Source organism: Oryza sativa, chromosome 9 (assembly GCF_034140825.1).
Source record: "Oryza sativa Japonica Group chromosome 9, ASM3414082v1".
In the NCBI taxonomy this organism is placed as follows: Eukaryota; Viridiplantae; Streptophyta; class Magnoliopsida; order Poales; family Poaceae; genus Oryza; species Oryza sativa.
In genome coordinates this window covers 26,238,046-26,260,872 of record NC_089043.1, presented here as the reverse complement: position 1 = coordinate 26,260,872, position 22,827 = coordinate 26,238,046, and the positions used below count along the sequence as shown (strand labels likewise).

Here is a 22,827-nt window from a genome sequence, read left to right as displayed (position 1 = left end):
GAAATTGACGTGCTGGTTCGTTCAAAAAACACTACTCTAATCCAATGAAATCGACGTGCAGGTTCGTTCAAAAAACACTACTCTAGTCCACATTGCTTGCAGATCAAGGAGGCTCATGTCAACTTCTTTGCCAGGTACGGAGTAGTAGAAGGCTGGAAGCTTCATTAGAGTATCTCTGATCAACAGGCTACCATGCGATCAGTCGATCTCACTAGCTAGCGCATATTATTTTCAGAATTCTGCTGAAGAAAGTTTTGATGGATCGGTCAGCTGCGGCTTTAGCCTGCATCACCAGTGTTCTTCTCCTCCTCCTGCCGCCGCCATGTGCATCCGACGATCGGCTTGTCACCGGCAAGCCGCTCTCCCCTGGCGCCACCATCGTCTCCGATGGCGGCGCCTTCGCCTTGGGCTTCTTCTCCCCCTCCAACTCAACTCCGGAGAAGATGTACCTCGGCATATGGTACAATGACATCCCCGGGCGCACGGTGGTGTGGGTCGCCGACCGAGGAACTCCGGTCACAAACAGTAGTTCGTCTTTGCCGACGCTGTCGCTGACCAACTCCTCCAACCTTCTCTTGTCCGACGCCGACGGCCGCGTTCGCTGGACGAGCAACATCACCGACGATGCAGCGGGCTCCGGCTCCACCGCAGTGCTCAAGAACGACGGCAACCTCGTCGTCCGGTCACCGAACGGCACCACCCTGTGGCAGAGCTTCGAGCACCCGACCGACTCGTTCCTCCCTGGGATGAAGCTTGGGGTGACGTTCAAGACGCGCACATGCGAGCGCTTGGTGTCGTGGAAGGGCCCCGACGACCCGTCGCCGGGGAGCTTCTCGTTCGGCGGCGACCCGGACACGTTCCTGCAGGTGTTCATCTGGAACGGGACGCGCCCGGTTTCGAGGGACGGGCCATGGACGGGCTACATGGTGTCGAGCCAGTATCAGGCGAACTCCAGCGACATCTTCTACTTCTCCATCGTCAACAACGAGGAAAAGAGATACATAACGTTCAGCGTCTCCGAGGGCTCGCCGTACACCAGGTATGTGATTACCTACGCCGGCAAGTACCAGTTCCAGCGCTGGAACATCAGCTCGTCGGCGTGGGATGTCGCGGAGTGGCCTAGATGGGACTGCAACTATTACAACTACTGCGGCCCGAACGGCTACTGCGACAACACAGCGAGGGCGCCTGCTGTCCCGACGTGCAAGTGCCTCTTCGGCTTCGAGCCAGCGAACGCGGCGGAGTGGAACAGCGGCCGGTTTTCGCAGGGTTGCCGGCGAAAGGAGGCGGTGCAGTGCGGCGACCGTTTCTTGGCCGTGCCGGGGATGATTTCGCCGGACAAGTTCGTGCTCTTCCCGAACAGGACGCTCGACGCGTGCGCCGCCGAGTGCAGCAGCAACTGCTCCTGCGTGGCGTACGCCTACGCCAACCTGAGTAGCAGCATATCTAAGGGCGACAAGACGAGGTGCTTGGTGTGGTCAGGGGAGCTGATTGACGCGGAGATGGTAGGCGAAAGGCTTGGCAGCGACACGATCTACCTCAGGCTCGCCGGTCTTGACGCGGGTAAGCACCAATTTAAATTGAGCAATTTTACTGTTCGTAAGGAGGTATTTAAATTTGATACCTTATGCTACCTAACTACTATGAGGTACCAAATTTTTCACTAAATTTTTGATACCTGATGGTATCTCCTCAAAGACTATAAAATTACTCATTTAAATTTGTTTATCTTTCTACTATGCATGATTGTTGTTTTTCTTGGAGAAGTACGGATTACAATTTGAGGTATTTTACTGTTTGAGGTTTATACTTTTAGTCCTTGAGTTGAGAAAGTACTACCAGATACAGCGAGGTGCTAATGAAATATAACTGTCCATCTATCAAGTAGGATCGGTCTAAATAGTACGTTGTTCCTTGCCTTTCGTTTTGTTCATGCAAAGCGGCGATCCATGAAATTTTTGTACCTGGAAAAAAATCTTGGTACATGTTGGGGGGATGGATTCTAATAGCTCGAGTGGACGTCCACCCATTTATTGCATGTCAACTAAATGGCTATGAAAAATGTTCAAAAAAATCGGCAAGATAAATCAATATGTAATATATCACTCCACAAACATACAAGTTAAAATTCAACTTCTATAAGTTGTAACAAAAATAACAAATTTAACTGTAAATATACATATAGTAATTTTTTGAGTTTTGTTGGACATCGGCATCGGCGTCAGCGTCAGTGAGAACATGGCGCTGATAACATAATATAGCATCACCGTCTACTGCCAATGGCCGCTGCATGTAGTACCAATATATGCTATGTGCACCGCTTGGGTATATTGACAAGATTAGATTGTGCCTTTGCCAGAGGTTGACGAGATTATAGTAGGAAAATTTGCTAACACCGAGATTCGCCACCCATTTCAAAGTGCAACGAGTTTCAGTTCTATAAATCCAAGGGTACAAAATCCACATATACCAAATAAAACATCCAAAATTTCAGTTCAATAGAAATCGAGGAGGCCTGTGAGCTAAAATTCTTGCTCCTTGCTAACTCGCCTGTGAGCTCGAGGAGGCCTTTCCGCCATTGTCCTCAGCCATATCTGGTACCTCGATGTCGTGGCGTTTGGAGGTGTCCCGTGGAGTTCGAATCCTGTCCTCTCCAATATAAAAAACGATTAGCTTTTTAACACATAATTAATTAAGTATTAGCTATTTTTTTAAATAGTTAATATAATTTTTGAAAACAACTTTTCTATAAAGATATTTTTTTGCAAAAAATAGAAGAACGCATTAGAAAGCGTGCTCATAAAAAAAAGAGAGAGTAGAAGATGATAAGAGGGAATGCCGAACACAACCCAAGTATCTCTCATGACCAGACATGCGAAAATACCATTATACTGTCTTAATACCTGGTAGGATTGAGTGATGGTACCACAAGAACCCTCGTAGTACTAGTTGGAGGCCGTCTAGGACTCTAGGAGGCCCTTCAAGCTACTTTTTCTTACAACTAGCTGGGTGGCCCGCGCAATTGCGCGGCTAGCACCTAAACAAAATCATATATTTTTCAGTATGATTTTACCTAAAATTTATTAAATAGCTATCCCCGTATCATCCCCGTATTTATAATTATATAGTTTTTAAAAGTCACTCTACCCCTTACTTCTGTCGTATCCTTTTTTATTTACTTGCTCGGTCTATCACTATTTTTATTCATTCTCCTTTAAACCTTAAAAAATTGGATCTTATAGTTTTTTGAGTTTATTATCTCGTTGGGTTTCTTTTTATAATTTCTCGAAGTCCCGTCAAACGCTGCCATTATATTCCTCTACGGCCCGTCCAATGTCTTTTCTCTTTATTGTAATTAGGATTTTACAAATCGAACATAATTATCGTTTGAGTTCATTTTTTACTTTTTATAAGTCCCGCCAAACCGTCAGCGGCTTTGCCATTGTACTCCTTTATTGCTCGCCCGCTGCCTCCCTTCTTTATTGCCATTGAGATTTTAAAATCGAACAGGATTATCATTGGTTGTTTTTTTACTTTTTAGAAGTTCCGAACCTTTAAAAATTGGACCTTATAGTTTTTAGAAATTATTGTCTTGTTGGGTTTCATTTTTTATAATTTTTAGAAGTCACATCAAACGATGCCACTATACTCCTCTACGATCCATCCGTCGCCTACTCTTTATTGTCATTGGGATTCTAAAAACCAAACATAATTATCGTTGGAATACATTTTTTATTTTCTAGAAGTCTCGCCAACCGTCAGCGGCTCTGCAACTATACTCCTATATACCCCGCATGCTGCTTCTCCTTTTTATTGTCATTGAGATTTTAAAAATCGAATATGATTATCAATGTGGTTTATTTTTTTTACTTTCTAGAAGTCACGTATAGTGTTCTTTTAATATTTTTATTTTTTATTTTTGAATTTCAGTTGTTTCAAAATTTGTATTCCTACTTGAACTCTCTTTTAATTTTTCTAGTTTTAGATATTTTTTTATTTTTTTATTCTGAATTTTAATTAATCTCATATTGGGTTCTTATATAATTTTTTTCTTTCAATACTCCTTATTTTTAATTCCGAATTTCAGTTAATTTTAAATTATATTCCTACTTGAACTTTTCTTTTTCTTTTTGCTATTCAGATTTTATTTTTATTTTTATTCCGAATATTAACTAATCTCGTATTGGGTTCTTATATGGACTCTTATCTCAATATTCCTTATTTTTAATTCCGAATTTCAGTTATTTTTAAATTATATTCCTACTTGGACTCCCCTTTTGTTTTCTAATTTTGGATTTTTTTTTATTTTTATTTCAAATTTTGATTAATCTCGTATTGGGTTCTTATATAGACACTTATTTCAATATTGCTTATTTTTAATTCCGAATTTCAACTATTTTTGAATTGTATTTCTATTTAGACTCTCCTTTTCTTTTTCTCCGATTAATGTGGGAATTTCTAGCCCCCACAGCGAACGTAGTGCCTCCTTTCAAAGCTGTTTTAATAATATAACTAGCTGGGTGGCCCACGCAATTGCGCGGCTAGCACCAAAATAAAATCATATATTTTTAGTATGATTTTACTTAAAATTTATTAAATAGCTATATCATTGTACTAAGACATCGAAAGATCAAACCTTATCATTCCCCCATGTTTTTAATTATATAGTTTTTTAAAAATCACACCAGTTGCTACCCCTTATGTCATCTCCTTCTTTATTTGCTTGCTCGATCTACCATTATTTCTATTCATTCTCCTGCAACCTTTAAAAATTGGATCTTATAGTTTGTAGAGTTTATTGTCATGTTGGGTTTCGTTTTTATAATTTCTAGACGTCCCGTCAAACATTATCATTATAATTCTCTATGGCCCGTCCACTATATCTTCTCTTTATTGTCATTGAGATTTTAAAAATTGAACATAATTATCGTTTGGATTCATTTTTACTTTCTAGAAGTCCCACCAAACCGTCAGCGGCTTTTCCATTGTACTTCTCTACGGCTCGCCCGTTGCCTCCCTTCTTTATTATTATTGAGATTTTAAAATCGAACATGATTATCATTGTTTTTTTTACTTTTTAGAAGTTCTTAACCTTTAAAAATTGGACCTTGTAGTTTTTAGGGTTTATTGTCTTGTTGGGTTTTATTTTTTATAATTTTTAGAAGTCTCGTCAAACGATGCCACTATGCTCCTCTACAGCCCGTCCGCTGCCTACTCTTTATTTCATTGTGATTCTAAAAATCGAACATAACTATCGTTGGAATTCATTTTTTATTTTCTAAAAGTCCCGCCAACCGTTGTGACCGTGCTTCTTAACGGCCTGTCCGTCATTCCTCCTCTTAATCGTCATTGGGATTCTATTTGGGTTTTGTTTATAATTTTTAGATGCCCTATCAACCATCACCATCTACTTTATAGGCATGACCACGATCAAAACCTTGAGAGCAAACGTAGAGGCTTCCTTTTACATTACTTTGATGTATTTTATTTATATAAAACTATACTGATCAATATAAACCGTTAAAATCTAGATCCTTTAAATATTTCACTTTTTATGATTAATGTGGTAATTTTCGCCGCTTCTCAGCTCTGCCCCATCATCGGAGTATGAGCTATAACATATGGACCGTAAATATGTAGAAAACTATTAGGGAATCTTGTTACTTAGGATTGTTTTTAAAAAAGAAAAGCATACTGCTGCCTCTAGAGATTATGCGATAGTGCAAAACTTGAATGTGGTTGAAGGAGTTTGGATGCCCAGCTGGTTTGCCTCCCCTGCACATGATTTTGTACAGGACGTGTCAATTGTGCCTATATACGATTTCTAATTTAGCTACACGGACAGGACATGATTGTCTCGTGTAGTAAATTAAGTTTCCTAATCCAATTTTGATTTCAATTGCTATTGCGTAGCACACATCAAATTCTAGTCCATGCTCTTTCACGTGTCTGATTCATGATCTAACTGTGTAGATTTTTTTTCTTCGGTTAATATGAAAATTTCTAGACCCCAGAGTGTACGTGATGTCTTCTTTCAAAGTTGTCTTAATAATTTTGAAGTATATAAAAATACCGATCATGGTAATTTGGAACTAATTGGTATTATTATGCATTTGCTCTTTCTTATACGGCTTACGTTGTTGCAAAATTTCATGTCCAAATTCAATCTAATAAAAAACATGTGATGTATTCACATTATAATATTTTAATCTATGTCATTGCTTTAAAAAAAGTTTTAATATGTTTATACTTGAATTTTAAGCTTTCATGTAAATATTGATTATATGTATGGCATGATTAATAAGGAATAATAAATGACATCTAGGTATTGCAAACTATAAATATTAAGCTATGTTATTTGTCATGCTTCAAAAACTATAGCCGATGCTCAAATCATCAAAATTTTGGCTTACCCATAGCTTCCGCTTGTTAGCTGATAGCAGGTTAGAAAGCTTTCAGTCTGGCAGTCCATCCTTTGCCTGGATCGTTGAAAGTTCTATTGAATCGGACCAGTTTTTTTCCCCCGAAACTCAATGAAGCGGCTTCTTATCCTTATTTCTGTCCTAATACATCTAGTTTTCTTTCCTAATACGTTTTGATTTTTTATATATAAATTGTGTCCTATATATTCTATATTTTAAGTCGTAGACTTTTATTAGCTTTACAACTCTGGTATCATCTAATCTGTGCATAGATCTCAACCATAATAATAATATAATAGATTTATTTTTAATTTCAGTTGTTTCAAAATTGTATTTCTACTTGAACTCTCTTTTAATTTGTCTAATTTGGATATTATTTTATTTTTATTCTAAATTTTAATTAATCTCGTATTGGGTTCTTATATGGATTCTGCTTTCAATATTGTTTATTTTTAATTTCGAATTTTAGCTAATTTTAAATTGTATTCCTACTTGAACTCTTCTTTTATTTTTTTTTTCTAATTTTGGATTTTATTTTTATTTTTATTCCCAATTTTAATTAATCGCGCTCATATTGGGTTCTTATATGGACTCTTCTTTTAATATTCTTTATTTTTAATTCTAAATTTTAACTATTTTAAAATTGTTATTCCTACTTGGACTATCATTTTCTTTTATAATTTTGGATTTTATTTAATTTTTATTTCGAATTTTGATTAATCTCATATTGAGTTCTTATATGGAAACTTCTTTCAATATTGCTTATTTTTAATCCTGAATTTCAGCTATTTTTAAATTGTATTTCTACTGGGACTCTTTTTTTTCTAATTTTGAATTTTATTTTATTTTTATTTCAAATTTTGATTAATCTCATATTGGTTCTTATATAGAAACTTCTTTCAATATTGCTTATTTTTTAATTCCGAATTTTAGCTATTTTTAGATTGTATTTCTACTCGGACTCTTCTTTTCTTTTTTTTCTTTTTCTTCGATTAATGTGGGAATTTCTAGCCCCCACAGCGAACGTGGTGCCTCCTTTCAAAGCTGTTTTAATAATATAATAGATAGATAGATAGATAGATAGATTTGCTACTTCCTATTTTTTAAAAATGTGTTTACTAGTTGGATTGTAAAAGTTTACACCCTTGTGTTTGTTGCACAGGTCATAGGAGGAAGAGCAATGCGGTCAAGATTGTTCTAGCAGTGTTAAGCAGTATTTTGGTTGTCCTATGCATTTCCTTTGCATGGTTAAAAATCAAAGGCCGGTATATTCAGTGCTCTTTTATTTACTTAGATGCGTATGGTATACTCACAAGAAAAATTAAAGTTGGTTACATTTGATTTTGTGAGCAGGCAAGAAAAGAAAACGCGAAAAGCACAGGAAGCTATTTTTGGATGGTGCGTGTACATCTGAAGAGATTGAGGATGGGAGCCCTATCCAAGATCTTGAACTCCCATATGTAAGATTTGAGGAAATTGCTTTAGCAACCCACAATTTCTCAGAAGAAAATAAGATTGGGCAAGGAGGTTTTGGCAAAGTTTATATGGTAATTCGTTCCCTAGTAAAACTTCCTCTTATTTATTATAGTTTGTTCACTAATTCATTTTGTATGACACATGCTCAAATACAAATTTCTTCTCAACTTTTTTAAGGCAATGCTAGGTGGTCAGGAAGTTGCTGTTAAGAGGTTAAGTAAGGATTCTCGACAAGGGACAGAGGAATTCAGGAATGAAGTTATTCTTATCGCAAAATTGCAGCATAGGAATTTGGTTCGCCTTCTTGGTTGTTGTGTTGAGGGAGATGAAAAGCTGCTAATTTATGAGTACTTACCAAACAAAAGCCTAGATGCTACCCTTTTTGGTATGCCCTGGTGACATATCAAGCATAAGCTACTAAATCGACTTGACAATAGATTGCTTACATTTGCTTCTTTCTATAGATGTTTCGAGGAAATTGAAACTAGACTGGAGAACACGGTTTAATATAATCAAAGGAGTGGCAAGGGGACTTCTTTATCTACACCAAGACTCAAGATTAACCATAATTCACAGAGATCTTAAAGCTGGCAATGTTTTGCTAGATGCAGAGATGAAACCCAAGATAGCAGACTTTGGTATGGCGAGGATCGTTGGTGATAATCAACAAAATACAAATACTCGACGTGTTGTTGGAACATAGTGAGTTTCTATTTGAATTAATTGTTCAAAGTAAGTGTGATTAATTTAAATCATGTTTAGTAACTCTTGCAATTGAAATGGTTACAGTGGTTACATGGCTCCTGAGTATGCAATGGAAGGTATCTTTTCTACTAAATCCGATGTCTATAGCTTTGGTGTGTTACTATTGGAGGTTGTAACTGGTATAAGGAGAAGCTCGACTAGTAACATCATGGGTTTTCCAAACCTCATAGTTTTTGTGAGTATATATCTTTTCTGTAGATTTATCTCAGATTAAAATTAGAAGATTTTGGATTTTTTTCTTGGTTTATAACCAAATATTGCTTTTCATTGTTTCAGTCGTGGAACATGTGGAAGGAAGAGAAGATGAAGGATTTGGCAGACTCATCAATTATGGATAGTTGCTTACTGCATGAAGTTTTGCTCTGTATCCATGTAGCACTGTTGTGTGTTCAAGAAAACCCTGATGATAGACCACTTATGTCATCCGTTGTGTTCTTCCTGGACAATGGGAGTAATACTGCACTTCCAGCCCCAAATAGCCCTGCCTATTTTGCACAAAGGAGTTCTGAAATAGAGCAATTGAGAGATAATATTCAGAACTCAATGAATACTTTTACGCTAACAGATATAGAGGGGAGGTAGCTAAGGATAATTCTTTGACTTAGGATGTAACAATCACTGTCCAAAGAAAAATGCAGACAGCTGATGCATGATTTGTGGTTTGGAACTCAATTTGTTGCTATTCTTTTCTAGCCCTTTCTTTGGTCTTTCTCGTTATATCACAAAAAAAAATCTAAAAAAATCTAAACAACACATTATACTTAAAAAGTAAAAGCCAACATCTGTACAAGTGTAGGATGTCACTCAGTTGAACAGACAGAACGTTGACTGACACGAAGGGTATGCATTCATATGAAGCTAAGTCACCTTCAACTCGTTCCCGAATCCCGACGCACCAGTGCAGCACGTACGGCAACTGCGACATCACCGACGGGTGCCGCCGCCACGCGCAAGTGCCTCGACGGCTTCGAGCCGGCGAGCGGCGAGGAGTGGAGCACCGGCAGGTTCTCGGGGGGTTGCCGGCGGAAGGAGGCGCTGCCCGTGCGACGCCGCCGATGATTTCTTGGCGCTGCCGCGGATGAAGGTGCCGGACAAGTTCTCTATGCTCGTCGCTTTGCAATGAAACAGTAGACCAGTTTACCAAGCTTTGCTCCTGCTTTGAGACTTGCCGGGTCTTCACCTTTCCTATACATAAAAGCTCGTCACGATCTGTAGCGATCAGTCTCTTTCAGTACACAAGATGGGGAACAACTGGATTTAACGGACCAAGGTTTTCATAGCCGCTGAGGTAAAGAGTTTTCCTTTTCATCCCTTGTCAATGAGGGATTGAGGGGCAGGAAGTCTATTTTATGATGTTTCATTGTGTGAAGTGGTAAACCAAGTACGGAAAGTTGCCAACGTTGCCAGGGAAGTGGGCCAAGTTGTTGAGGATGGATTCTAATATCTCGGGTGGACGTCCACCCGTTTCTTGCATGCCACCTAAATGATTATAAAAAAATTCCAAAAAAATTCACAAGATAGGTTAATTTGTAATATATCACTTCACAAACATGCAAGTTCAAATTCGACTTCTACAAGTTGTAACAAAAATAACAAATCAAACTCTAACTAGTATACATATATTCAAAGTCAAATTTGTTATTTTTGTTACAACTTGTAGAAGTCGAATTTGAACTTGCATGTTTATGAAGTGATATATTACAAATTAACCTATCATGTCAATTTTTTTCAAAATTTTTCATAACCATTTAGATGACATGCAAGAAACGGGTGGACGTCCACCCGAGTGTTTAAAACAGTTTCCCCAAGTTGTTCCAAAATCTATATTTCACACGCAGGCAATGATATAGCATTGTAGCCTGCTCACTTCACTTGCTCAGTGCAAGCTCATACTGAAAAGGAAGAAGGTTCTGATGGATCGATCAGCTGCGGCTTTAGCCTGCATCACCAGTGTTCTCCTCCTCCTGCCGCCGCCATGTGCATCCGACGACCGGCTTGTCACCGGCAAGCCGCTCTCCCCTGGCGCCACCCTCGTCTCCGACGGCGGTGCCTTCGCCTTGAGCTTTTTCTCCCCCTCAACTGCCACTCCGGAGAAGATGTACCTCGGCATATGGTACAACGACATCCCCCAGCGCACGGTGGTGTGGGTCGCCGACCGAGGAACTCCGGTCACAAACACTAGTTCGTCTGCGCCGACGCTGTCGCTTACCAACTCCTCCAACCTTGTCTTGTCTGACGCTGACGGCCGCGTTCGCTGGTCGACCAACATCACCGACGATGCAGCGGGCTCCGGCTCCACGGCGGTGCTCCTGAACACCGGCAACCTCGTCATCCGGTCACCGAACGGCACCATCCTGTGGAAGAGCTTCGATCACCCCACCGACTCGTTCCTCCCTGGGATGAAGCTTGGGATGACGTTCAAGACGCGTGTCTCCGATCGCTTGGTGTCGTGGAGGGGCCCCGGTGACCCGTCGCCGGGAAGCTTCTCGTTCGGCGGCGACCCGGACACGTTCCTCCAGGTGTTCGTCCGGAAAGGGACGCGCCCGGTTTCGAGGGACGCGCCATGGACGGGCTACATGATGTTGAGCCGGTACCTGCAAGTGAATTCCAGCGACATCTTCTACTTCTCTGTTGTCGACAACGACGAGAAGAGATACATAACGTTCAGCGTCTCCGAGGGCTCGCCGCACACCAGGTATGTGATTACCTACGCCGGCAGGTACCAGTTCCAGCGCTGGAACATCAGCTCGTCAGCGTGGGCGGTGGTCGCCGAGTTGCCTAGATGGGACTGCAACTACTACAACTACTGCGGCCCGAACGGCTACTGTGCGACAACACGGCGAGGGCGCCTGCCGTCCCGACGTGCAAGTGCCTCGCAGGGTTCGAGCCGGCGAGCGCGGAGGAGTGGAACAGCGGCCGGTTCTCGCGTGGTTGCCGGCGGACGGAGGCGGTGCAGTGCAGCGACCGTTTCTTGGCCGTGCCGGGGATGAAGTCGCCGGACAAGTTCGTGCACGTCCCGAACAGGACGCTCGACGCGTGCGCCGCCGAGTGCAGCAACAACTGCTCCTGCGTGGCGTACGCCTACGCCAACCTGAGTAGCAGCATATCAGAGGGCGACGTGACGAGGTGCTTGGTGTGGTCAGGCGAGCTGATTGACACAGAGAAGATAGGCGAATGGCCTGAAAGTGACACGATCCACCTTAGGCTTGCCAGCATTGACGCGGGTAAATGCATGATTACAATTTTCCTCGCAAAAAAAAAAGTGGTTACAATTTCAGTGATTATATGAGAAGTGGATTCTTGTCCCTTAAGAGGACATCTTCTCGTTTTATGCATGACATTTAAAAAGTTATCAAAATAATTGAAAAAAAATGTTAAGATAGATCAATATATGATATATTGTTTCGCAAACATGCAAATTAAAATTCGACTTATACAATTCAAAAAAATAACAAATTTGACTGTGAATTACACGTTCTTTTCATAATCAAATTTATTATATTTTTTTTCTACTTATATAAGTTGAATTTGAATATACATGTTCGTGAAGTGACATATTACATGTTGATCCATCATAATAATTTTTTGATGACTTTTTAAGTGAAATGTAAAAACGAGGGGATATCCCTTTAAGGGATGAATATAGTTTTCCGATTATATGCTTTAGTACTCCACTACTCGGTACCTTTTAATACCACCTTTTTAGTTTATTTTTATTAGCTTAGGTACCAAAATTTACAATAGAAACCGTGCCAAGGATCGCTATGTTACAATTTACTACTTCCTTTCTTTCTTAAAAAATACAATTGCTAGTTGGATCGTAAAAGTTTGCAGCGTTTTGTACTGTTGTAAAGGTCGGAGGACGAAGATCAATGCCGTACTCAAGGTTGTTCTGCCAGTGTTAAGCAGCATTATTATTGTCCTATGCATGTCCTTTGCATGGTTAAAAATTAAAGGTATATTCAGTATTCTTTTCTTTTCTTAGAAGCCCCATGGTACAGTCATCAGAAAATTAACGTTGGATACTTTTGATTTTCTGAGCAGGCAAGAAAAGAAACCGGGAAAAGCACAGGAAGCTAATTTTCGATGGTGCGAATACATCTGAAGAGATTGGGCAAGGGAACCCTGTCCAAGATCTTGAACTTCCATTTGTAAGATTTGAGGATATTGCTCTAGCAACCCACAATTTCTCAGAAGCAAATAAGATTGGGCAAGGAGGTTTTGGCAAAGTTTACATGGTAATTCGTTCCCTAGCTAGTAAAACATCCTCTTATTTATTATAGTTTGTTCACTAATTCATTTTCTATGACACAAGCTCAAATTTCTTCTCAACCTTTTTAAGGCAATGCTAGGTGGTCAGGAAGTTGCTGTTAAGAGGTTAAGTAAGGATTCTCGACAAGGGACAGAGGAATTCAGGAATGAAGTTATTCTTATCGCAAAATTGCAGCACAGAAATTTGGTTCGCCTTCTTAGTTGTTGTGTTGAGAGAGATGAAAAGCTGCTAATTTATGAGTATTTACCTAACAAAAGCTTAGATGCTACCCTTTTTGGTATGCCCTGGTGACATATCAAGCATAAGCTACTAAATTGACTTGACAATAGATTGCTTACATTTACTTCTTTCTATGGATGTTTCAAGGAAATTTAAACTAGACTGGAGAACACGGTTTACTATAATAAAGGGAGTGGCAAGAGGACTTCTTTATCTACACCAAGACTCAAGATTAACCATAATTCACAGAGATCTTAAAGCTGGCAATGTTCTACTAGATGCAGAGATGAAACCCAAGATAGCAGACTTTGGTATGGCAAGGATCTTTGGTGATAATCAACAAAATGCAAATACTCGACGTGTTGTTGGAACATAGTGAGTTGCCATTTGAATTAATTTCTCAAAGTAAACATGATTAATTTAAATCATGTTTAGTAACTCTTGCGATTGAAATGGTAACAGTGGTTATATGGCTCCTGAGTATGCAATTGAAGGTATCTTCTCTACTAAATCCGATGTCTATAGCTTTGGTGTGTTACTACTGGAAGTTGTAACTGGTATAAGGAGAAGCTCTACTAGTAACATCATGGACTTTCCAAACCTCATAGTTTACGTGAGTATATATATCTTTTCTGTAGATTTATCTCAGATTAAAACCAGAAGATTTGGGATCTTTTTTCTTAGTTCTATAACCAAACATTACTTTTTATTGTTTCAGTCATGGAACATGTGGAAGGAAGGGAAGATGAAGGATTTGGCAGACTCATCAATTATGGATAGTTGCTTACTACATGAAGTTTTGCTATGTATCCATGTAGCACTGTTGTGTGTTCAAGAAAACCCAGATGACAGGCCACTTATGTCATCCGTTGTGCCCACCCTGGAGAGTGGGAGTACCACTGCACTTCCAACCCCGAATTGCCCTGCTTACTTTGCACAAAGGAGTTCTGAAATAGAGCAATTGAGAGATAATATTCAGAACTCAATGAATACTTTTACGCTAACAGATATAGAGGGGAGGTAGCTAAGGATAATTCTTTGACTTTAGATGATGTAACAATCACTGTCCAAAGAAAAAGGCAGACAGCTGATGCATGATTTGTGGTTTGGAACTCAATTTGTTGCTATTCTTTTCTAGCCCTTTCTTTGGTCTTTCTCGTTATATCACAAAAAAAATCTAAATAACACATTATAATTAAAAAAATAAAAGCTCATATTTGTACAAATGTAGGATGTCACTCAGTTGAATACACAGAACATTGACTGACACGAAGGGTATGCATTCATATGAAGCTAAGTCAAATCTAGAGTCGTCAACATGACGGTAATCAATACAATACCATCAGAAGTACGTCTGCAATAGGATAAATTCAATATTATTTGTCTAAGGCTGGTTTGAGCCGCCTAATAGTGTCGTTGATCACGTTTTCCTGCAGCTCTCTCCTGATCCTAATAAAATTCAGCCGACGATCTTCACCTGTCCAAAATAAAGTCGATTTCATCAATCATCAGAAGCAAGTCTGGAAGGTGACTTTCAGGTTTAAGCTCTGAAGTTTCGGTAACCAAGACAAATGCAAAACGAGTAGAGACTTTAAACATACCTGAAAAATTCACAACCTACAACTCTGGTTTGATTTCATATTTTCATTGTTCTGACTAGGACTGTACAGAAGAGAACACCATTGGACGGACATTCACGCGCAGTATGAACAACACGCACATGCAGGAAAAAAAACACGCTTCCACACCAAATAGTACTAGTATTTACCTACCGATCCTCTTGTTCTTGGTCGCACCATCGTGTTCACCTCCTAAGAAGAAAATCTTCAGTTGTTGTTGAATATTGCATTGTGCGTAACAGAGGAGACTATTTCTTCCGTCCATTTGTTAGGCCTTGTTTAGTTCCAAAAAATTTGTCTCGCAAGACGAATTCTTTAAGTCTAATTAGTCCATGATTAGCTATAAGTGCTACAGTAACCCCATATATGCTAATGACATATTAATTAGACTTAACAAATTTGTCTTGCGGTTTCCAGGTGAGTTACGAAATTAGTTTTTTCATTCGTGACCGAAAACTTCAACCGACATCCGGTCAAACGTCCGATGTGACACTTAAAAATTTTATTTCGCGAATTAAACACGCCGTTAATCTACCTGGCACAACGTCACCGTGTACTAGTACCAACTGTCAGACTTAGACGTTGTCTGAAACTCTTGATGCTGGAAAAAAAAAAAACTCGCCCAATGAAATTTCATTCAGACTGCAATTTTCAGAGTTTATGTATCTGATTGTGCACTTCGAAGCTGCTCCTCCTGATTCTGTAATCCTGTAGAGTACAGAAGGGAATACAAATCTTGGTGATGGATAGTACAGCTTGTACTACCATCGTCGTCTTCCTCCTCCTCTTGCCGCGGTTGTGTTCGTCGGCCAGCGACAAGATAGAGCTTGGCGAGCAACTGTTGCCGGGGCAAACAAGAGCTTCGGATGGCGGGGCCTTCGTGCTAGGCTTCTTCTCGCCGTCCAATTCCACACCGGAGAGGCAGTACATCGGCATATGGTACAACATCACCGACCGCACCGTGGTGTGGGTGGCCAACCGGGAAGCTCCGGCGATCGCCGCCGGCAGGTCCATCGCCCCGAGGCTTGCGCTGACCAACGACTCCAACCTCGTCTTGTCCGACGCCGACGGCCGCGTTCTTTGGTCGACCAATGTCACCGCCGGCGTCGCGGCTGGGCGCTCGACCTCGCCGCCGGTGGCCGAGCTCCTCAACAATGGCAACCTCGTCATCCGGTCGAACGGCGCCATCCTGTGGCAGAGCTTCGACCACCCGACCGACACGCTCATACCTGAGATGAAGATCCAGCTGAACAAACGGACGCGGCGTGGCGCGCGCCTTGTGTCCTGGAAGGACGCCGGCGGCGACCCCTCGCCGGGGAGCTTCTCGTACGGCATGGACCCGGAGACGTCGCTCCAGCTCGTCATGTGGAACGGGTCCAGGCCGTACTGGCGCACCACCGTGTGGACGGGCTACCTCACCTCCGGCCAGTACCTCGCCGCCACCGGCACGACCATCTACCTCGACGTGGTGGACAACGACGATGAGATCTACGTGAAGCTCAGGGTCTCCGACGGCGCCTCGCCGACGCGGTACGTGATGACCAGCTCCGGCGAGTTCCAGCTCCTGGGCTGGGACAAGAGCTCGTCGGAGTGGATCACCTTCAGCTCGTTCCCGACGCACCACTGCACCACGTACGGCTACTGCGGGCCGAACGGCTACTGCGACATCACGACGGGCGCCGCCGCCGCGTGCAAGTGCCTCGACGGCTTCGAGCCGGCAAGCGGCGGGGAGTGGAGCGCCGGCAGGTTCTCGGGGGGTTGCCGGCGGAAGGAGGCGCCGCCGTGCGGTGGCGGGGATGGTTTCTTGGCGCTGCCGCGGATGAAGGTGCCGGACAAGTTCTCGACGCTCGTCGGGAACATGACGTTCGACGAGTGCGCGGCGAGGTGCGCCATGAACTGCTCGTGCGAGGCGTACGCCCACGCCGACCTGAGCAGCAGCAGCGCCCGGGGGGACATCGGCCGGTGCTTGGTGTGGGCCAGTGAGCTTATCGACATGGTGATGATCGGCCAGACGACATGGGGCCGCGCCGGCGAGACGCTCTACCTCCGTGTTCCTGCAAGTTCAACAGGTAAGCTAAATTGATAAATTTTGAAACCAGATTTCACAAGCATATGCAGGTTGTATCATTTGCTGTTGGTTAAAAATGAGCTGAAAACTGTCAAAGAGACAAAATTCAAACCAGTTTCGTATTGCATTTGTTCATAATACATTGCCCTGTTTTGGTGCAGGTAGCAGGGGAAGGGGAAATGTTGTGAAAATTGCTGTGCCAATACTGGCCAGCGCTTTAGTGCTCACCTGCATTTTCTTTGTATATTTCTGCAAGTCCAGAGGTACAGTAGTACTTCTATCCTTGTTTTTATGTTTAGATTATATGCTCTGATCAGTCATGAGAGAAGACAAGACCTTAACTTAAACTTTACAGAGAATAGAAGAAAAAGAGATAGCCAGAAGACGTTGGTTCCTGGAAGTAGGAATACTTCAAGTGAACTTCTTGAGGAAAATCCTACTCAGGATCTTGAATTTCCATCCATACGATTCAGTGATATTGTTGCTGCAACAGACAACTTCTCCAAATCATGTTTGATCGGACGTGGAGGATTTGGAAAGGTTTACAAGGTAATTTATTCTGAATTAACCTTTTGCAGTTTTTTTTTCTGAATTGAATTATACTCAATTCTTACTTACTCTTTTATAATTTGGAAGGTAACATTAGAAAATGGTCAAGAAGTTGCAATCAAAAGGCTCAGCAAGGATTCTGACCAAGGAATAGAGGAGTTCAAAAACGAGGCTATTTTGATTGCCAAATTACAGCATAGGAACTTGGTTCGACTTCTTGGCTGTTGCACTGAGGGATCTGAAAAGTTGTTGATATATGAATACTTAGCTAACAAAGGCCTAGATGCTATTCTTTTTGGTAAGTTCAGGTGATCACAAGTTCACAACTAACCTTTACTGAAAAGAAAAGGAAAACAGGGTAGACATGATTTTTATGATGATGTTGATGTTATTTGCAGATGGTGCGAGAAAATCACTGCTAGACTGGCCGACACGATTCGGGATAATCAAAGGTGTCGCTAGAGGACTTCTTTATCTCCACCAAGATTCAAGATTAACTGTAATACATAGAGATCTCAAGGCAAGCAATATTTTGCTGGATGCTGAAATGAGACCCAAAATAGCAGATTTTGGTATGGCCAAAATTTTTGGTGAAAACCAGCAAAAGGCGAATACCAAAAGAGTTGTGGGAACATAGTGAGTATTCCTTTGAAAACCTGACCATAATTTTCATATGAATGGATTTGGTTAGCATTTAACAATTTTCCCATCATAACAGTGGCTACATTGCTCCTGAATATTCTACCGAGGGAAGCTTTTCTGTCAAGTCTGACGTCTATAGTTTTGGAGTACTGCTCTTGGAGATTGTAAGTGGTATCCGGATAAGCTCTACCGATATCATGGAATTCCCAAGCCTTATAGTCTATGTAAGTAACTGAAACTGCCAAAGGCCAAAGCTATGCAGTTCTGACATTACAATTCAGATAGCAATTTGATTTTATAGCCATGTTAAAATGAAAAATATTGAATTGACTGTTTAATTCAGGCATGGAGCCTATGGAAGGAAGGCAAGGCGAAAAACCTGATAGATTCATCCATTGCGGAGAGCAGTTCATTGGATGAAGTCCAGCTTTGCATCCACGTCGGGCTCTTGTGTGTAGAAGACAACCCGAACAGCAGGCCGCTCATGTCATCTGTTGTGTCCATCTTGGAGAATGGAAGCACAACATTTCTGGCAATGCCAAATCAGCCTGCATATTTTGCACAAACAACAAGTGAAATGGACAAAATGACAGACGGTAGCTCTAGAAACACCATGACTATGACAGTTCTTCAGGGACGGTAGAGCAACTCAAACTTAATGTAGATGTGTCAGGACGGTAGAGCAACTCAAACCTAATGTAGATGGCTCTTGTTTTACCAGAATAATGCTTGGGAGGTTGGAGTGCTTATATTAAGAAATTCTGAAAGGAAAGTGCTTATGACTGTATCTGGCATCTTCTACATTTTCAGGATGACTTACAATCAAAGACATATTTTAAGATATTCCAATCAGTGACTATGGGCAGCAGTTAATACCCTAGAGGGATTATGTTGAGTATTAGATGCAGATAAAGTTAGTATTGTTGCTATGGACTGAGTGTTATTTGACTTGCTAAAGTCTGCAAAGAATCTGACCAGTTGAAGTATCAGGTTTTCTTGTTTAAAATTTGTGAGTATAAGTCAAACTGAAAAAAAAACATATTTTCTCAAGTATTTATATTAGTACCACATATTTTTATTACTTCTGATGGTCCTGGAACGTTTCATATATCAAGTGCACTTGCAAACTCGGCAATTTTCTGTTGAAGTCCTTACAATAGTTGAATGCAGCGAATTTATCACTTAATCACCAGAAAGTAACTGCAACAATCAAATAAATCAAAAGCACTGAATATCAGTATATTTCTAACCTTTTTTTTTGACTAATGTATATTTCTAACCTTACCCAGATAGCTTAACTTGTTGGGTAAATTCATGTGCAATCCTTCCTCTTAGTTTTTTTGCAGTCTGGCCTTTGATTGTGGTAATTAAATTATGTAAAACCTGAATTGTTCCTGCTGAAAGAAATGATATTAAGCATCTGGCAGGAGGAGAACTGAACAGCAGCAAGAAATATCCAATCTTACAAGGACAGTGCAGAAGCAGTCTGTGGGAGGTACTTATAATAAGCAATTCCTTGCAGCTATTCTCCACAAGAGAAGGAAGAAAAATAGACAGCACATATCTCTCTCGTCCCCATCCACTCTCTGCACTTCCTCTCGAAATGCAGATTCCTTCAGAGATCGAAAGCTAGCAGTACTGGAACTGCTCAGTGCTCATCACCACATAACAATTTCACCGCAATGCAGTTCATGGAGGCATTCATCCCAGCCTTTGTGATGACTCGAAAAAGGAAGAGTAATTGGACGGAGAAATGGAAATCTATCCCCTTTAATGCGCGGTGCTAGCCGGCGACTTCACCTCCCTCTCCCGCTCCGGTAACCGGTACGACGGCGGCGGGGGGCGGAAGTCGTAGCCGTATGGATGAAAGAAAACGAATCTCCGAACATGGTTTTCCAGTGAGGGACAGAGGTGGCGGCTTTTCCGCCTGTAGGACGACCATGGCGTCCGGCAAGGCTGACGTCGGCGTTGGCGGAGGAGAAGCGATGAGGAGGTGGTGGCAGTCTGGATGGGCTGGCAGAGGCTCCAGTGGAGCATCACATATGGCGTAGGGGGTGCCTTCAGGCTTCAGCGACGGCGAGGCGCCGAGGCGGCCGCCGGCGTCAGCGGACGAGCGCGGCGGCGGCGGCGGCGGCAGGGGGAGGGGCGACCAAAAGTCTCGGACCGAATTGGGCCAGAGCAAAGGTGCGGGCCGTGCAGCATAGCCCAACGCAAAGCACATACTAGTATCCGGTATTGGGCCCTATATGTACCGGTCCATGTAATGGGCTAATGGCACGTACATGCGAATCCCGTTTCGGCCCATATTGTTGGCAGCACGCTCGTCGGAATCGGGTCCAGCCCACAGGTTCAACAATTCTGGACGCCGCCTACCCGTCTTCTTCCTCGGGTTCAACCCCACCGAGCTGCCCGTGCCCGGTACAATGAGCGGCGGAAGCTGGCGAGCACCGAGCTCCGGCGAGCGGTATGAGAGGGCCACTGTCCTGGATGCTTGCCTTCAGCTTCCCCGCGTTCTCCTTGAGACCAGGGATCCCGCTGTCCAAGTGTCCATCCCTCCTCAGCTCATGCTCCGCAACATCTTTCCGTGATTCTTTCGCTTGGTGTCCTGGTGCTCCTCTTCACCAGGAGGCATGGTCGCATCTCGCATGGGCCGATGGGCATGCTCTTAAGCTTCCTCATCCCTGGCATATCCAAGCCGCAGCAGATATTACTTTGGCAGGTTGCTATTCTCTCCTTCCTCGTTGGGGCTGGGTTCATTGGGCTGTACCTAAAGTTCTTCTACTGGTCGTCGGAACGGAAGATCAAGAAAGCCTAAGTCACCGATCTTCTGTAGAATCATTTTGCTCGTCACGCTCTGGAGGATTAAGACCGGCCGAAACCAGTTTAGAGAATACAGACACAACCTTTTGTCTGATATGTTTTGTTGAGAATGTTGTTGGATAACTACTATGATGTAGAAATTTCTGCATTTCTAATATGAGAAACTAGAGTACTTATTACCACTTATGATGTAAGAGGAGGTTTGCTACTCCGTATGAAATTTACTTATTTACCACCTCTTTGTTGAACTTTCAATTTTAAGCTTATTTTACTCCATCTATAGTTGCTTTGAATTTCTTTCCATGCTGCTGTGGATACCAAGGACCAAGCTGGATTTGCTAGACATCGTCATTTTCTTTAAGTCCTGATACTGAAAGATACTATTTTTTTGCAAAACTAATGATTTGAATTCAGGAATTCTTTGTGCACAGGGTTTGAGCTGTCTCTGTCCTAATTACAGGTTGAGCCTAACAGACATAACCGAAAAGATGTGTGACATTCTTTACGAATTGACTGTTAGAGGTAAGTGTTCTCCAGAAAATTTTGTGATGTACTATTCTTATCTTTTTGTTTCCAACAAATATCTGTTGTGAACAAACATTATTTACATAAGTGAAAGTAGCATTTATAATTATAGTAGAGGGTGATTGTGAACACACTTCAGTTTGATATGTTAGTTCCAACTCCAAACTGTTTCATGTAAGCTTTGTTGTATGAGTGCATTCTCTGACACAAGGGCTCACTTTCTACTTAAACATCTTGAGCTCCTATCTTTATTCACAATGGAGCGTCTGAACCTTGTCGAGTATGAGATGCTGAAATTCTGGCCATCAATGCTGGACTTTGTTTCCCCTGAGTATGTTGGCAGGTGTGTTTGGCTGATCAAGGAATTTAGACTACTTCCATATTTTCACAGTGTTAAAGAAGATAAAAGTAGAGGTTAGCATAATCTCAATTGTTTGCGCTTGAAATACCTGGTGTTTGATATGGTCTCCTTGAAGTTTACTTGTGTGTTTTACAGTTTAGGAAGACAGCAAGTGTGAATCTACTCTAGATCTCATTGTATTTCTACAACATTTTTGTTTCTGCAGAATGAAATATTCTGCATATTTTCTATAAGGGACAATTTCTATAATGAATACACGTGCTCAATCATTATGTTCTCATTGAATAGTTAACTAGTGAACTTTTTTAGAAGGAAAATTTTATCGTCCAGCACCCCCCCCCCCGAGGTACCAAATCTGGGCCGTTCGTTCGGTGAGATCTAACGGATAGGATTGCACGGTACCTCCCGGTACCATTTTTATCCCTGGCGCGGTACCACTTTGCCATGTGCGGTGGAAGGGTAGCGAGGTCTTTTCACATCATCCTGGATCGATCCCTCGGCTGCGGCAACACCGGCACAGACGCGGCTTCAGCTCCTGGGGACTCCGGCGGATGCTGCCGAGGCTAGGCAAGACTGAAACGGCGGCAGTTTGCTTCCGGCGATGTATAGTGGCTGCTCCGGCGATTCAGACCACGGCGCGACAGCCTTCCCCCATCCAGGATGGAAAGCTTCGCTTCACTCAAGTCGGCCAAGACGGCAAAACGGAGGATTTGGGGCGCGATTTTTTGGCGGCTAGGGTTTCGGATTTGGGGTCGAGGTTTCTTCGGCGGCGCTCGCTCTCGAGTCTGAAAAGAAGACGGCGGCGCTCTTGCGGGAGAGATAATCGCGCTACGGGATAGATGAGGAGGACAGACAATGCTTCTTTTCCTTTTCCAATCCTACCCACGCGAAATCAACGGCCAGATGGGTTTTGGTACCGCGTGGTACATGTACCGAGCGGTACAAAACGCAGGACGGGAGCATTGCTCTTTTTAGAAAGACTTTAACTTCAGTACAATAGAGTTAGATTGACTGTACTATTGCCCTCCTGCCACGTCTATGGGATGCGGACATGAGGCGAGTGTGCACACCATGCTCTTTTTTAGTAA

General features: G+C 42.2%; 1 protein-coding gene and 1 pseudogene across 1 annotated transcript; both read left to right on the top strand.

Annotated features, from left to right (window-relative positions):
• Positions 1-250: 250 nt before the first annotated feature.
• On the top strand, positions 251-14,181 carry LOC107277084 (uncharacterized; annotated as a pseudogene).
• Positions 14,182-15,364: 1,183 nt separating this feature from the next.
• LOC4347784 (G-type lectin S-receptor-like serine/threonine-protein kinase RKS1) lies at positions 15,365-19,020 on the top strand. Its single transcript, XM_015795820.3, has 7 exons — positions 15,365-16,843; positions 17,004-17,105; positions 17,198-17,391; positions 17,479-17,689; positions 17,790-18,027; positions 18,110-18,257; positions 18,377-19,020. The coding sequence occupies exons 1-7, from the start codon at positions 15,517-15,519 to the stop codon at positions 18,674-18,676; spliced, it is 2,520 nt and encodes an 839-aa protein (XP_015651306.1). The 5' UTR covers positions 15,365-15,516; the 3' UTR covers positions 18,677-19,020.
• The last annotated feature ends 3,807 nt before the right edge of the window (positions 19,021-22,827 follow it).

Excerpts from the sequence above, each read along its gene's own strand:
- LOC4347784 (XM_015795820.3), top strand. The coding sequence starts at position 15,517 with ATGGATAGTACAGCTTGTACTACCATCGTCGTCTTCCTCCTCCTCTTG. Across the intron at positions 17,106-17,197 it reads ATATTTCTGCAAGTCCAGAG|AGAATAGAAGAAAAAGAGAT; the intron begins GTACAGTAGTAC and ends TAAACTTTACAG. Across the intron at positions 17,392-17,478 it reads GATTTGGAAAGGTTTACAAG|GTAACATTAGAAAATGGTCA; the intron begins GTAATTTATTCT and ends ATAATTTGGAAG.